This window comes from Ostrea edulis, chromosome 3, assembly GCF_947568905.1.
Source record: "Ostrea edulis chromosome 3, xbOstEdul1.1, whole genome shotgun sequence".
NCBI classification, from domain to species: Eukaryota; Metazoa; Mollusca; class Bivalvia; order Ostreida; family Ostreidae; genus Ostrea; species Ostrea edulis.
Window position 1 is genome coordinate 39711623 of NC_079166.1, and position 13950 is coordinate 39725572.

Here is a 13950-nt window from a genome sequence, read left to right on the forward strand (position 1 = left end):
ACAATTCTTCAATGCCATTTGCAGATGTGCATATTGTAGGGACAGGAGGATTCAATTGTTATCCTTAACGTTATAGTTCGGATGAGACCGCAAAAACCGAGGTCTCGGCTTAAAAAACTTTCTCAAGAACCATTGGGCCAGAAAAGTTTACACTTACATGAAAGCTTCCTGACATATTGCAGATTCAAGTTTGTGAACATAACCTTTTAAAAACGAAGATATAGTGAAAATCTTTAAAAATCTTCTTTTCAAGAACCGTTGGACCAGAGAAGTTTACATTTACATGAAAGCTTCCTGACATAGTGCAGATTCAAGTTTGTTAAAATCATGACCCACAGGGATAGGATGTGGCCACAGTAGGGGATCAAAGTTTTGCATACAAATATATATTTACATGGATTGATTGATTGATTGAATATTGTTTAACATCCCTCTCGAGAATATTTCACTCATATGGAGACGTCACCACTGCCGGTGAAGGGCTGCAAAATTTCCGCCTATGCTCGGCGCTTATGGCTTTTGAGCAGGGAGGGATCTTTATCGTGCCACACCTGCTGTGACACGGGACCTCGGTTTTTGCGGTCTCATCCGAAGGACCACCCCATTTAGTTGCCTTCTATGACAAACAAAGGGTACTGAGGACCTATTCTAACCTGGATCCCCATGGGATCATTTACATGGAAGCTTTCTGAAATAGTGTAGATTCAAGTTTGTAAAAATCATGTCCCCCGGGGTTGGTTTGGGCCACGATAGGGATTACAGTTTCATTTGCGAATATATTGGGAAAATCTTTAAATATGGTCCAAGGTGACTCAGGTGAGCAATGTGCCTCATGGACCTCTTGTTTAAGTCTCCGAAATGAGGTTTGGAGACTTTGTTTTTGATCGGTTTTTCTTCTTCCGCTTCTTTCTCGTGCCTAAAACTGTCCGACACTGTTCTTTGTAATCAGTTGATGAAAGTGATAGACGTTCAAGGATATGATAAGCCAATGTGCAAAAATGTTTTTGTTTTTCAGATTGGGGGGGGGGGGGGGGGGGGGGATCAAATGGAAGTGGGGTTTAACATGGAACTCTATGGGGAAAAATTAATTCCACAATTCAAAAGATATAACTTGACAAATATGATAGATAGAGTCCCGGGGTCTTCAGAAATGAATAGAAAATTACAGGGCCTACGAATCAGTATCATGGTCAAGTGACTCCAGTGACCTCTGACCTTGAACTCTGACCTTGAACATAAACACTGGTATACCTTTAAAATGGGGACTAATAGCAAAATGGAATCTTTAGAAATTGCAAGAGGATGGCATGACCTACAAACTAGTATCAAGTCAGGTGACTTCAGTGACCTTGACCTCTGACCTTAGAACATGAAATTGGTATTACTTAAGAATCAGGTTGGATAGAGATGTGGGGTCTTCAGAAATGATGAAAGGATGATAAGATATATACAAATTGATATCAAGATCAAGTGACTCCATTAACTTTCATCTGAACATACAAACTCACATAAATTTAGAACTGGAATTGATAGAGAGATGAAACCTTGAGCTATGATAAGAAGATGATAAAATCTACAAACTAGTATCAAGGTCAAGTTACTCCAGTGACCTTGACCTCTGAACATAAAATTGGTATTACTTAAGAACCAGGTTGGATAGAGTTATTGGGTCTTCACAAATGATGAAAGGGTGATGAGATATACAAAATGTTATTAAGGTCAAGTGACTCCAGTGACCTTGACCTTGAACATACAGACTCATATAATTTTATTACTGAAATTGATAGAGACGTTGGATCTTCAGAAATGATAAGAAGATATGATCTACAAACTAGTATCAAGGTCAAGTGACTCCAGTGACCTAAAACATAGGTCTGGATTTAACTTTAGAACTGGTACTGATAGAGACATGGAATCTTCAGAATTGATAAAGGGTGTAGTGATGTACAAACTAGTATCTCCAGTGGCCTTGACCTTTGACCTTGATTATAAAAACTTGTATAAGTTTAGAACCATGACTGATAGAGATCATAAAAAATGATAAGAGGATGTTGGGACCTACAAACTAGGATCAAGGTCAAGTGACACCAGTTTTACTGAAGGAAAAAAATGGGATTTTTTTTGGAAAAATTTCAAAATCAGTCTTTGTGATTTATATTTTTTAAAATGAAGTTAAAATTACATGTAGAATGGATTTTGTCAAGGGATGAAAATAATAAAAATAATAGTACTCAGAAAAAGCCACTTTTATACAGCCAGCTAGTACTTCATTTTGGAGACTTTATGATCAGTAGATTATAATCATATCTGATAATTTTTTTACCGTGTCTGGTAGATTTTTTAAATTATATATCCCTAATCTACAGGATATAATATCTGGTAGATTTTATGCTCTTTCACCAACTGAGATGAAAAACACTCCATTAGATATTTTTGAATGATTGATATGGAAATTGATGCAAATACAGGTGACTCTTGATAACTCGAAGTTCGAGGGACCTTGATAAAACTTCGAGAAATCGAGATTCGGAAATTGAAGGTCCGCTGATATGGTTAAGATTTTACAGTAACCGGAAATGTTTACCAACAAGATCATATTGTTTTGACATGTTTTCCTTCATATTTGTCAGGTAGTTAATTTAATATAAAAATAAAGAACCTTATTTTGCATTAATAAAAAGATTTTAAAGTTTATGTATTTATTTGCTCTTTAATCAATAATCATGCTAAAATATGCATACAAAACCAAGTTCCGGTAAAGGTTTACTATTACTAACTAAACAGAGAACAATGTTATGTCGCTTTACACAAAGCAAAAATTCTAACGAATGAGAAAAACGAAGTTTCAGAGTAACTTTACACGAAGAACAATCTCGAGAAAGAAGTAGAGACATTTTCTTTAGTCATCTGGTCCAGAAAATAGATGATTTCAGAAGGAGTCTCAAAATCTGGAATTCAAATAAGGAATATATATGCAAATCCAAACTACATTTAATTTTATCCAAAATTGCTTTGTGTTGTATGACAGGAGCGTGAAGTTGGCATAAAATTGCCAAAAAATGCAAATATCAATGAAAATTTTCATAAATTCAGGGGGTTTTCCTTTCAGAAAACATACAGCCCATGCGTCAAGCAAATTTATATTCAAACACATTTTTCATCTTCTCTTAATACACAACATATATTAATTTCATTTTGCTCGACGGATGGGCACACCTTTTCCTAAGCAATAATCTGGGTGACATTTAACAGTTTTCAAGCTCTTTTTGAAAAAAGGCGGGAAGAACTCTTATTCATGACGTAATAATGCTATAAAATAAGAAATAACTTTGATTTAAGTTGAGATAGTATACTTGGAATGTATTTAAGTTATTCAAAACACAGATCAAGCTTGAATCAAGACACATTTAAATTTTTTTGGTCCTTTTTATGTACACATGCAATCGTACCTTGTTCTTTAACAGTCTGTAGATTACTAAATTAATGTATAAAACTTACTCTCTCGTTGTCAAGTCAAAATAAATTATAGATTTTATTCATAGCCGGATTATATATAATTCTAATCATCACAAGACCTCTGTGTAAGGTGTAAACTGACCAATTAGCCAATTATATACTAAAGTTTTTTCACCTCCACAAAGAAGCACTATGCAGTGATGTTTCAACTACGTTAAGACCTAATTACCCCTCCGACATTCAACAAAATCCAGGTAAGGTCCAAGCGGAAATTATTACACGCTTGGGTAACGGTGGTATATGCTAGCTACCACCACTTCGAGAAATCGAGAATGAAAAACAATGAAATGTGTTTTCTGGGACCCAACTTCACTTCGAGAGATCGAGAACTTCGAGAGATCAATTGTTCGAGAGATCGATAATAAATTTTCTTTGTTATATATAGAGATAAAAATCGGTACCATGACTTCACTTCGAGAGACTGAGAACTTCGAGAGATCAAAGTTCGAGCCATCGAGAGTCACCTGTATTCATATTTTGTAAAATTATGTAGAAAACAAAACGTTCAAAAAAAGTTCATATTGAATCATATATGTTGGATAAATTCAAGCATGATAAGACTATGATTCATGGGGACAGTCATGTGATAATAATCCATTTAATTCAGAACGTCCAACTGTCAGTGTATCCGGTCCTACCCAGTCTGGTACCACGGTAACTATTGTTTGTACTGCTACTGTTACATCTGAATCACCTGCTATCACAGCCATACAGTGGACAAAAGACAGTACCGCAATAGACATAGCAGGCAGTAGCGGGAAATACTCCGGAGGATCTGTATCTACACCTTCATTGAATATCACCACCATAACTACCGCAGACAGGGGAGATTACCGATGTACAGCTACTAACCCTGTAGGATCTACCACTAGTACTTCTGCTGTGACTCTGGGTAAAGTATAATTATATCAATGTTAATTGTCAAATATGTCTGTCTATAGTTATATCAATGTAAAATATTCGTCTTTGATTGCATTGTCAATAGCAAAATATATGTCTATATTATCAGTGATGATAAATATTTGTTTATGTTATTGTGAAAATTATGTCTATGATGTCAAAATGTATGAATGTTTTAAAGACTTAAAGGGACTGGTTCACGATTTTTGATAAAAATATTTTTCACTTTTGATGGTAAACATTAAAAATATAACTCGTTTATATTGTTGGCAGCCAAAATTTTGACCTTCTGAATGCAAGAATAAAAGCAATATTTTAGCCTTAAATCTGTGTTATGATAACAAAGACTCGAGTCTTTTTATGTATACAAACAAACAAGCGAAATATTGATTTTGTAATATAAAGCATCGTAATTTTGCATAGTCGCAAATTTTAATTTTTAGATGACACATTTTACCCCAAAAATGCTTGAAATGTGAAAGATATATTAATAAACTTAGATTGATATCCATTTCTTTTGAAAATTTCGTAAACAATAACATACCGCAGTCTTTGTTTACAAAACAAATAATAAACTCTCTAAAATGAGCTTCTATGATAATGTATAACCTTAATTTCTATGTGAACTCTTTTAAACACATTTGACAGTAAATTTTGATCATTAGAAGTGAAAAAGAAAATTTTGGGGGAAATCATGAGTCAGTCCTTTTAAGTGTTGTCTATCACCCTGTTGGTTTTGTTGAAATTACAAAATGATTGGACTGTCAGACAGAGCTTACATTTGTATTTGAACAATTCCCTTGGGTATGCATATACTGGATATCATTACCTACTTGTACTTGCATATTGTAATTAGTACACCTTTTCCACCTCAGATTTATGCCTCGTTCACATGGGTGTGCATTAAATTTTACTTCGCATGCAATTTGATGCGCAGTAAAATAATGCGCATTAAATTAATTCGAATTAGATAGCAATCACACGACGGTAATTAAATATTTAATGCGAAGTAAACAAATACACATTAAATTTGTATTCATCTCTAAATTAAAGGTTGCACAAAATAAATAAAAGAATAGACTATATATCGTTGAAAATTATTTTTTATATATTTTAATGAATATTGTGTAGATACAGAATTCATTGTTCAAAACACTATATATAGTGTACTACATGTTTACAATGTACCTGTCACTGATCTACACACAAGGAGTTTATCGTGTTTGTTTTTGTATGTTCCCAAGAAATTACATGTTATTTCCTCTGACGACCAGCATTCACTCTAAACAATATACTACTTCTTCACGAGCCCATAAAACCTCGAAACGTCTCTTTCCCAATTCCGCTGACTACTGTTGTGACGTAATTTTTTATTACTAATATATATTATAAGTCTACAATAACTATGATGTCATATGTGGTGATGGGAATCGGTGAGAATTCCATAGTCAATGATTGGTTTACTGTAACTAAATATTAATCGATTATAATTGGACAACTGGAAATTCTATGATATAAAGTCATATAACTACTGAAATAGTGTAAAAAAAAATATAAAATTTTCATAATCGAGTGCTTGGAATTTTTGAACAATCAACTGATTTTTGATTATAATCGATGATTGGAACACCAATAGTCATATATGGTATAAAAAATAAACAATGAGCAGCATATTTGTTAAAATGCAAAAGAGAAAATCATATTAATCACTATTTTAAAACATTTTTGTCATATTTGAAAGCTATTCCTTCCATATGTACATGTATTACTAAGTATGCCTATGCAGAGCACAGATTTACGTCTGACATTATCTAATGACATTCTGTTTGTACATGTTTTTAGCTCACCTCTTCTCTGGAACCACTGGGCCAATTATAACCAAACTTGGCCAATAGCATCCTTGGGTGAAGGGCTTTCAAGTTTATTCAAATAAAGAGGCATGCCCCTTTCAAAGGGGAGATAATCACAAATATGCAAAAATAGGGTAGGGTCATTTAAAAATCTTCTTCTCAACAACCACTGAGCCAGAAGAGCTGATATTTACATGAAAGCTTCCTGACATAGTGCAGATTCAAGTTTCTTAAACTCATGACCCCTGGAGTTAGGAGGGCCACAATAGGGGATCAAAGTTTTACATAACTGATAAATAGAAAAAAATCTTTAAAGATTTTCTCCTTCAGAACCATTGGGCTAAAGAAGTTTAGATTTGCACAAAAGCTTCCTGACATAGTGCAGATTGAAGTTTGTAAAAATCATGACCCCCGGGGTAAGATAGGGCCACAGTAGGGGATCAAAATTTTACATACAAATATATAGGGAAAATCATTAAAAATCTTCTGAAAAATCATGAGCCAGAAAAGTTTACATTTACATGAAAGTTTCTTAAAATATTGCAGATTCAATTTTGTAAAAATGATGGCCCCCCGGGAGTAGGTTGGGGCCACAATAGAGATGTTTTACATGCAAATATAAAGGAAAAATCTTTAAATATGAGCCAATGTGACTCAGGGAGCGATGTGGCCCATGGGCCTCTTGTTTAGTTATTATTATCATTTTGATAAGTTTTTTGCACAAAACTAACATTAATAGATATAGCTGACCACAGGTACGATGCATATGACACAAATTTGCCATTACGCATGCGTCTACGTTTAATGCGCATTAGCTTCGTTTTGCGAAGCTAGTGCGAAGTAAATTTAATTCACATTAAATCGCGACGTAAATGTTATTCGAAGTAAACTAATGCGCATTATAATCTCTGTGTGTACGTGATTCAAATTTAATTCACATTAACTAACATTTAATGTGAATTAAATTCTCTGTGTGAATGGGGCATTACATTAGTTACTTTGATTTTAGCTAAAATGAATATCTTAATTAACACAATGATTTAGCTTTATAGTCTGCGATATAATAGAATAGTGTGTATAAAAAGGAATCATGATAGTACATGCATTTAACTGTGATATGGAACAATAAAAGTTCCCAGTTCATATTGTAGTTTCATGTTTCCTAAGTGACACACTCTAAAATGAAGGATGTTGCTTACTTTAAAACATTGATTTATTACAGCACCTCCCACTACTGTGTCAGTTACTGGACTAAGTTCTGTGTTGTACGGTAATGCTGTCACATTCACTGGGACGGTCACTTCTGATCTCTCCTGGACTGCTCAGAAATGGCAAAAAGTTTACAGTAATGGCACTGTACAAGATATAAATATAAGTGGTGAAAAGTATGCAGGGAGTAGCCTGGCGTCTCCCAATCCCAAACTACTGATCATCAAAACAGACTTTGGTGACGAGACAAAGTACCAGCTTGTTGTGAGTAATGGTGTGGGATCCACCACCAGTAATCAAGTGACTTTGGATGTTACTGGAGGTAATTACTTTTACATTTTATTTGTATTTAAAATTCAATGCATTATATTGTTTTGTGTGTAAATGATCATAAACTATCTGCCATTGTGTAACTCACAATCAAGGTAAGTTTTAACTTGGCACTCTGAGACTCCCTAATTGTTTTAAATATATTTGAAAGCTCTCTTGCCTACAATGGCTAGGATTCTGCTTAAGTTAGTGTCCTTGGTTTTTGTTATAGTTTGATTGAGTTTGATGGTCAAAATTTGGATGTGGAACAAAAAAATTTAAAAATCGTAGCAATACTTTGACAAATGATATGATGAATTCAGAAAAGAACCAAACCATGGATTTTACATTACAATTTCCAACGATATAGTTGCTGTTTTACTGTTTTCTAGAATTTAATGTATTCATCAATTATGATATACTTGCACAAAAAAGCACTGTTTTAATTGTTTATAATAACCCAAATTATGAAATATAACAGAGTGCACATTATGAATTTCTGTTAAGTTTTAAGCAGAAATCTTTAGGAGATCGGCAGGACTATTTATTGAAGGTTACGGGTGAAGGACACTGAACCATGCAGTTACCTTATGTCGGTCCAATGCCTCCATCTCTCCTGAACATTATTCTCTCTGAATCATGTATGCATAGCTCTAATGGATTATCCAGATAGACATTCCTCAACACTAATTTTTATTCATTTAGAAAACAATAACATTGCAGCTGCTAAGAGCCAGATATAAAGAGAGGTATAAGAATTTTCCTGTGTTAAGGGAGATAACTCCTAAGTATTAGGGAATAATACTGTTTTTTAGGTCACCTGAGTAAACTCAGGTGACCTATTGCTATTGGTCTGGGTCTGGCACCATGAGTCATTCAGTTGAACAAAATGTAAATAACCCTTTCATTCTGAAATTCAAAAAGAAAATCATGAAGTATCATTCAGAAATTATAATATTTATCCCATGTGCTATATCAGATAACTAAACATGCTTATTAAAAAATTAATTTTTTTTTCATTAAAATAATACAATGTATTTGAATAGCGGGGATGTAAAGTGAGAAAGTAAATACCTGCTATAGAATAAAAACGCAAGCAATTTTTATATATAACTTACAATTGAAAAATATAGAAGCACCCTCCCCCATTAAAAACGAGTTATGAATTTTATACTTAAGAAGAACCGTGTGCCAGTACAACAGATGACATCCATGATACATTTACCACATTTAGGGTACTCTACACCTACAAGAACATTTTAGTGCTATTTCAATATTGTGGTTATTTGTATCCTGTGGGGATCTGGGTTAGAATAGGTCCTCAGTACCCCTTTGCTTGTCGAAAGAGGCGGTCCTTCGGAAGAGACAGCACAAACCGAGGTCCCGTGTCACAGCAGGTGTGGCAGATAAACATCCCTCCCTGCATGCTCAATGACCATAAGCGCCGAGCAAAGGCCTTTTGCAGCCCTTCACCGGCAGTGGTGACATCTCCATATGAGTGAAATATTCTCGGGTATGGCGTAAAACATTCAATCAATCGTATAAAAAGGAAAATGGGATTACCATTACAAATTTTATACTATTTTTATTACGACATATTATAAATGAAATGTACACAAATTCATACGACTACTAATCTTTTTAAAATGATAGTTAAACATCAGTACCTGATGGCATGGAGTCTTGAAATCCACAGGCATCTGATGTATGGACAGTACTAACCCCCCCCCCCCTTCTTATTATTATACCCCCCACCAACAAGTTGGGGGGGGGGTATACTGGAATCGAGTTGTCCATCTGTCTGTCCGTCCGTCCGTCCGTCTGTAGACGCAATGGTTTCCGGGCTCTAAAGCATTATCCTTTCCACCTACAGTCACCATATCATATATATGGACTACCCATGGGATGAAGATGTTCCCTATCGATTTTGGGGTCAAAAGGTCAAAGTCAAGCGCACTGGACATTGAAGTAGCAATATGGTTTCCGGGCTCTAAAGCGTTATCCTTTCCACCTACAGTCACCATATCATACATATGAACTACCCATGGGATGAAGATGTTCCCTATCGATTTTGGGGTCAAAAGGTTTTGGGGTCACGCGCACTGGACATCGAAGTAGCAATATGGTTGGTTTGTCATGCCATTTGTTTTTTACACTCAGAAAAGAGGTAGTTTATACCTATTACCAACACCCTTTGGGAGATTGGGGTAAGCGTGGGGTATTCTTAGTGAGCATTGCTCACAGTACTTCTTGTTATTATTATTTTTTTTTTTTTGCTGCGATAATTTCTCCAAAATATGTGGATTTCCCGTCTAATTCATCCCAATTTCGATTTATGTAATCGTTTGACTTTCCCACTTTTTGTAAGATTTAGAGATAGGCCTTCTACCGGCTTTATTATTACTGGTAGAAGGCCAATCTCTAAAGCTTTCAAAAAGTGGGAAAGGATTACATAAATTGAAATTTGCATGGGATAGACAAGGAATCCAAACATTTTGGAGGAGAAATTATCCGCGGAAAAAAATATATATAATTTATACTATATAAAGGTTTGCATACTTCATATTTACAGATTGATGTATGTGTTTTTCAGATATTCCGACCGTAGCAATAACTGGAGAATCGACAGTCGTGTTTGGTAGTGATATCATGTTCACAGGTACCATAACATCCAGTCCTGCAGCTACATCAGTGACATGGCAGAAGGTTGATGGTTCACAGACAGAAAATCTTCATATCAGCAATCAGAAGTACTTGGGAAGTTATGTTGATGTCGGTAGTCCTAAACTTGTCATCAATGATGCTATCTTCACAGATAAGGCAATATACCAGCTGGCAGTTACCAATCTAGTTGGCACAAGAACGAGCAATAAGATCAATCTCACTGTGACTGGAGGTACGTCTATAGATTATTAAACAGCAACATGGAGTCCATTTGTCATATCATTTGTAAAGCACATGTATGAATTTACAAAGGATACACATATAGGTACCTAAGGTGTGTTAATTAGAGGTTATTGACTGATTATCAGGACAAATACCCACCTGAGGTTGTTTTGCAACAAAGTGGACCAAGGTTGCAATGTCTGTTTTTGCCCAGTTCAACTGGGAAGGGGGTGAGGGGGCTTATTTAGTTAATTTCATATTTTTAAAATTCTATGCTCTTCTTATTCTAGAAGATCACATTAATTTTGTTTACATTTTTGGTAGCAGACAAAGTATCTAATATTTCAGTGTTTATCAAACATAAAAATTATTACCACGGCATCCACTCATGAGAATCTTTAGCAATGTAAACCTCGAAGTGTTGGTCTCCAGAATTTGTTTTAATCAATTTTAGTCAGATTTTGTGAAGGATTGTGGTTTGATTTATTTATGAAGATGCATAGAATCTGATAATGAAATACAGTTTGCTCAGTTTTGAGGTGGTAGATCTCATGTAGCTGCCTTAATCCCTTATGTGTGGATTTCGTTTCTAGTTCATTTCTGAACAACCATGGTGGAGCATGTGTCCTACTGATAAACTGTGAATCATATTTTGTTAAAAGTTCTCAATTCTTTAAAATATAATTATGAGCTCAGTCCACAAGCCTTTGGGACAGCTCTTGTACATGTATTATTTTCAAATTTGTTGAAGTCCTTTTATATATGCAAATAAATATTTAGGATACCTCATGGTTTGTGATTTAATTGATATGATTTATATTCTACGAGTTGTGTGTTTTCTATCCCTGTGGAAAACAGTGTAATAATCAAAATTTATGTAACAGGTGATATCCACTGGATAAAGGAGTGAACATGTGATAAATATGAATTATTATGTAGTAAATTGATGTACTCATAGAAGCATTGTATAGTTTATATAACTAAACCATTTTGTAGAGAAACCAGCAATAACCATAAACCCTTCCTCTGCCATTGTGTCTGTGGTATATGGGAAGACTGCTACATTGACTGCCACAGTGACAACGACATCAGACAGTCCTCCAGCAGCTGTGAACGGAGCCTGGCAGAAACAGATGAGTGGAACGTTCACCGACATCGATATATCAGACAAGAAATACAAGGACAGTGTAAACGATGTCAGTGGTCCTGTTTTAAATATACACAGTGCTGTGTACACAGATGGGGGAGCATACAGATTCACTGCCAACAATCTGGTGGGGCTCACTGTCAGTAGTCCTAAAACTCTGGATGTCACAGGAAGTAAGTCTTCTGTTGAAATATGAATTATCAATATTACACATTAAACACATGACAACAGTAGTGTTCTTTGCACCTTAAGGACAGTGATACTCAAAGAATCTGGAGAAAAATAGTCTAAATCAAATTTTTTTGAATTGTAAATCAATTATGATGAATACCTGAACTATTTCAATTTCCTGAAAATCTATTGGGAAGTTGTTGGTGGGTTTCAATTTTGTGATGTAATTGCATTTAATTCAATAGGGAAATCAAGTTTCAGTTTTGGGTACTAAGAATGAATACAAGAATAAGTAATTAAGGGTTTAAGGGGAAAACAGCTTGACAGATGTGTGTTCTACATACAAAGCCTGTACAAATTGTCACAGAATTTCAATACCCTGTTTGTTTGGTTTGCACTGTCCTTATTGATTGATTAATTTTCATGTATGACTTAATATGTTGTGTGCTTGAATTAATTCTAAATACACATCTTTCTATTTATACTAATAAAACATAGGATGTACCATATTTTGCCTAATATATAATAATGCATTGTGTTTAATACACGCCCCCTTTTGAAAATTGGAGGCCTGGAAAAAACAGAGTTAGTGTTTATAAAATATTTTATTAAAGCAACAAAAATTTGAACCAATTTAGTGGTAATCTTGATTTCATTTACCATGGTAATCTTTACTGAATATCTTCTTTGAAATAAGGTAAACAAGAATTTGCATACTGCATTGCAAAATTTAAACAAGTTAATGGTAATTTTGACTTTTTACTTCATAATTATTTTCACTGAATATCTTTGTGGAAATAATGTTAATTTCAACAAAGCACAGACATCTTCTTGCTCCTTGTTACAAAAATGATAATGATGCTTAAGTCTATAAAACAATGCTTTGCAGTAGTGAAATGATTTGATTTGATTTTTGATGTTTTCCGCCACACTCAACAATTTTTCAGTTATATGGTGGCACCCAGTTTTTGTTGGTGGAAGAGAGAACCCAGATACAATGCACCTGGGAAGAGACCACCGACCTTCCGAAAGTAAACTGGGAAATTTTCTCACTTAACGGCGCGAGCAGGATTCGAACCCGCGCCGACAGAGGTGAGAGGCCGTGTGATTTTGAGCGAGATGCTCTAACCACTCGCCCACGGAGACCCCTTAGTGAAATGAAAAATTCAAACATATACTCTCCAAATTTATGCTGCACTTTGATGGATAAAATGAATAAAATGTAATTGTGTATGTCAATACACATTGAAATAATACAGCCACATGGCAATTTATAGGCATTGTTAAAAAAACATCTTTTATGTTCCGTTAGCCTCAGCTTAACCTTGCCAAGTAGACTAGGCTTGTTTTTTGGCATGACAGGCAGAACTAGTAACACAGTGTTGAATTGAAAAAATGTCATTTATTAATAAAATGACGAAAATGAAACTTGACAAAATAATGGGGGTCAGAAAAGACTAGAAAACATTGGTAAACGTCTTTGGATAAGTATTATGCAATCTGACCCCCAGCAAAATCTAACATAAAGATATATGGGGGCCAAAAACATGACCCCCAACAAACATCACATAAAATTATATGAGAATCAACTAATCTGTTATCTAAACAACACAACCTGCCTGTCCACAAAAAAGGTGGGTAATGTAAAAATTGCAGGCAGGTGGGTAATGGAACAATACAGGCAGAAAACAATTACAAAGGAGGTAGTACTGGGGTTGGATGGTGGGTAACAATAATTTTCGTAGCAAAATTTTGCGTGGCTTCTCCTTCTAGTAGAACAAAGAACAATGATCACATGGTAGAAAGGTTCCACGCTGATTGGTTTAAAACATCCAAACAGCAGCTTGGGTAAACCCAGACCCTGAACAGTGTAGTATAATGTCAACAGAACTATGTAAAAATAGGAACATATAAGTACATGAAAAATACATGGACATGTCACATAAAAGTTATTATTTCACT

The 13950-nt window shown here is 34.8% G+C and overlaps 2 protein-coding genes across 3 annotated transcripts in view; one reads left to right on the forward strand and one right to left on the reverse strand.

Moving 5' to 3' along the window:
* The window catches only part of LOC125673160 (titin-like), a 268458-nt gene that overhangs the window by 172838 nt on the left and 81670 nt on the right, over window positions 1–13950 (forward strand). For both annotated transcript variants that reach the window (XM_056160692.1, XM_056160693.1), the window contains exons 8-11: window positions 4124–4408; window positions 7489–7797; window positions 10378–10680; window positions 11667–11990. In XM_056160692.1, coding sequence (XP_056016667.1) covers window positions 4124–4408; window positions 7489–7797; window positions 10378–10680; window positions 11667–11990 — 1221 coding nt within the window. The remainder of the gene's footprint in view (window positions 1–4123; window positions 4409–7488; window positions 7798–10377; window positions 10681–11666; window positions 11991–13950) is intronic.
* The window catches only part of LOC125673175 (uncharacterized), a 333899-nt gene that overhangs the window by 47577 nt on the left and 272372 nt on the right, over window positions 1–13950 (reverse strand). The window lies entirely within an intron of this gene.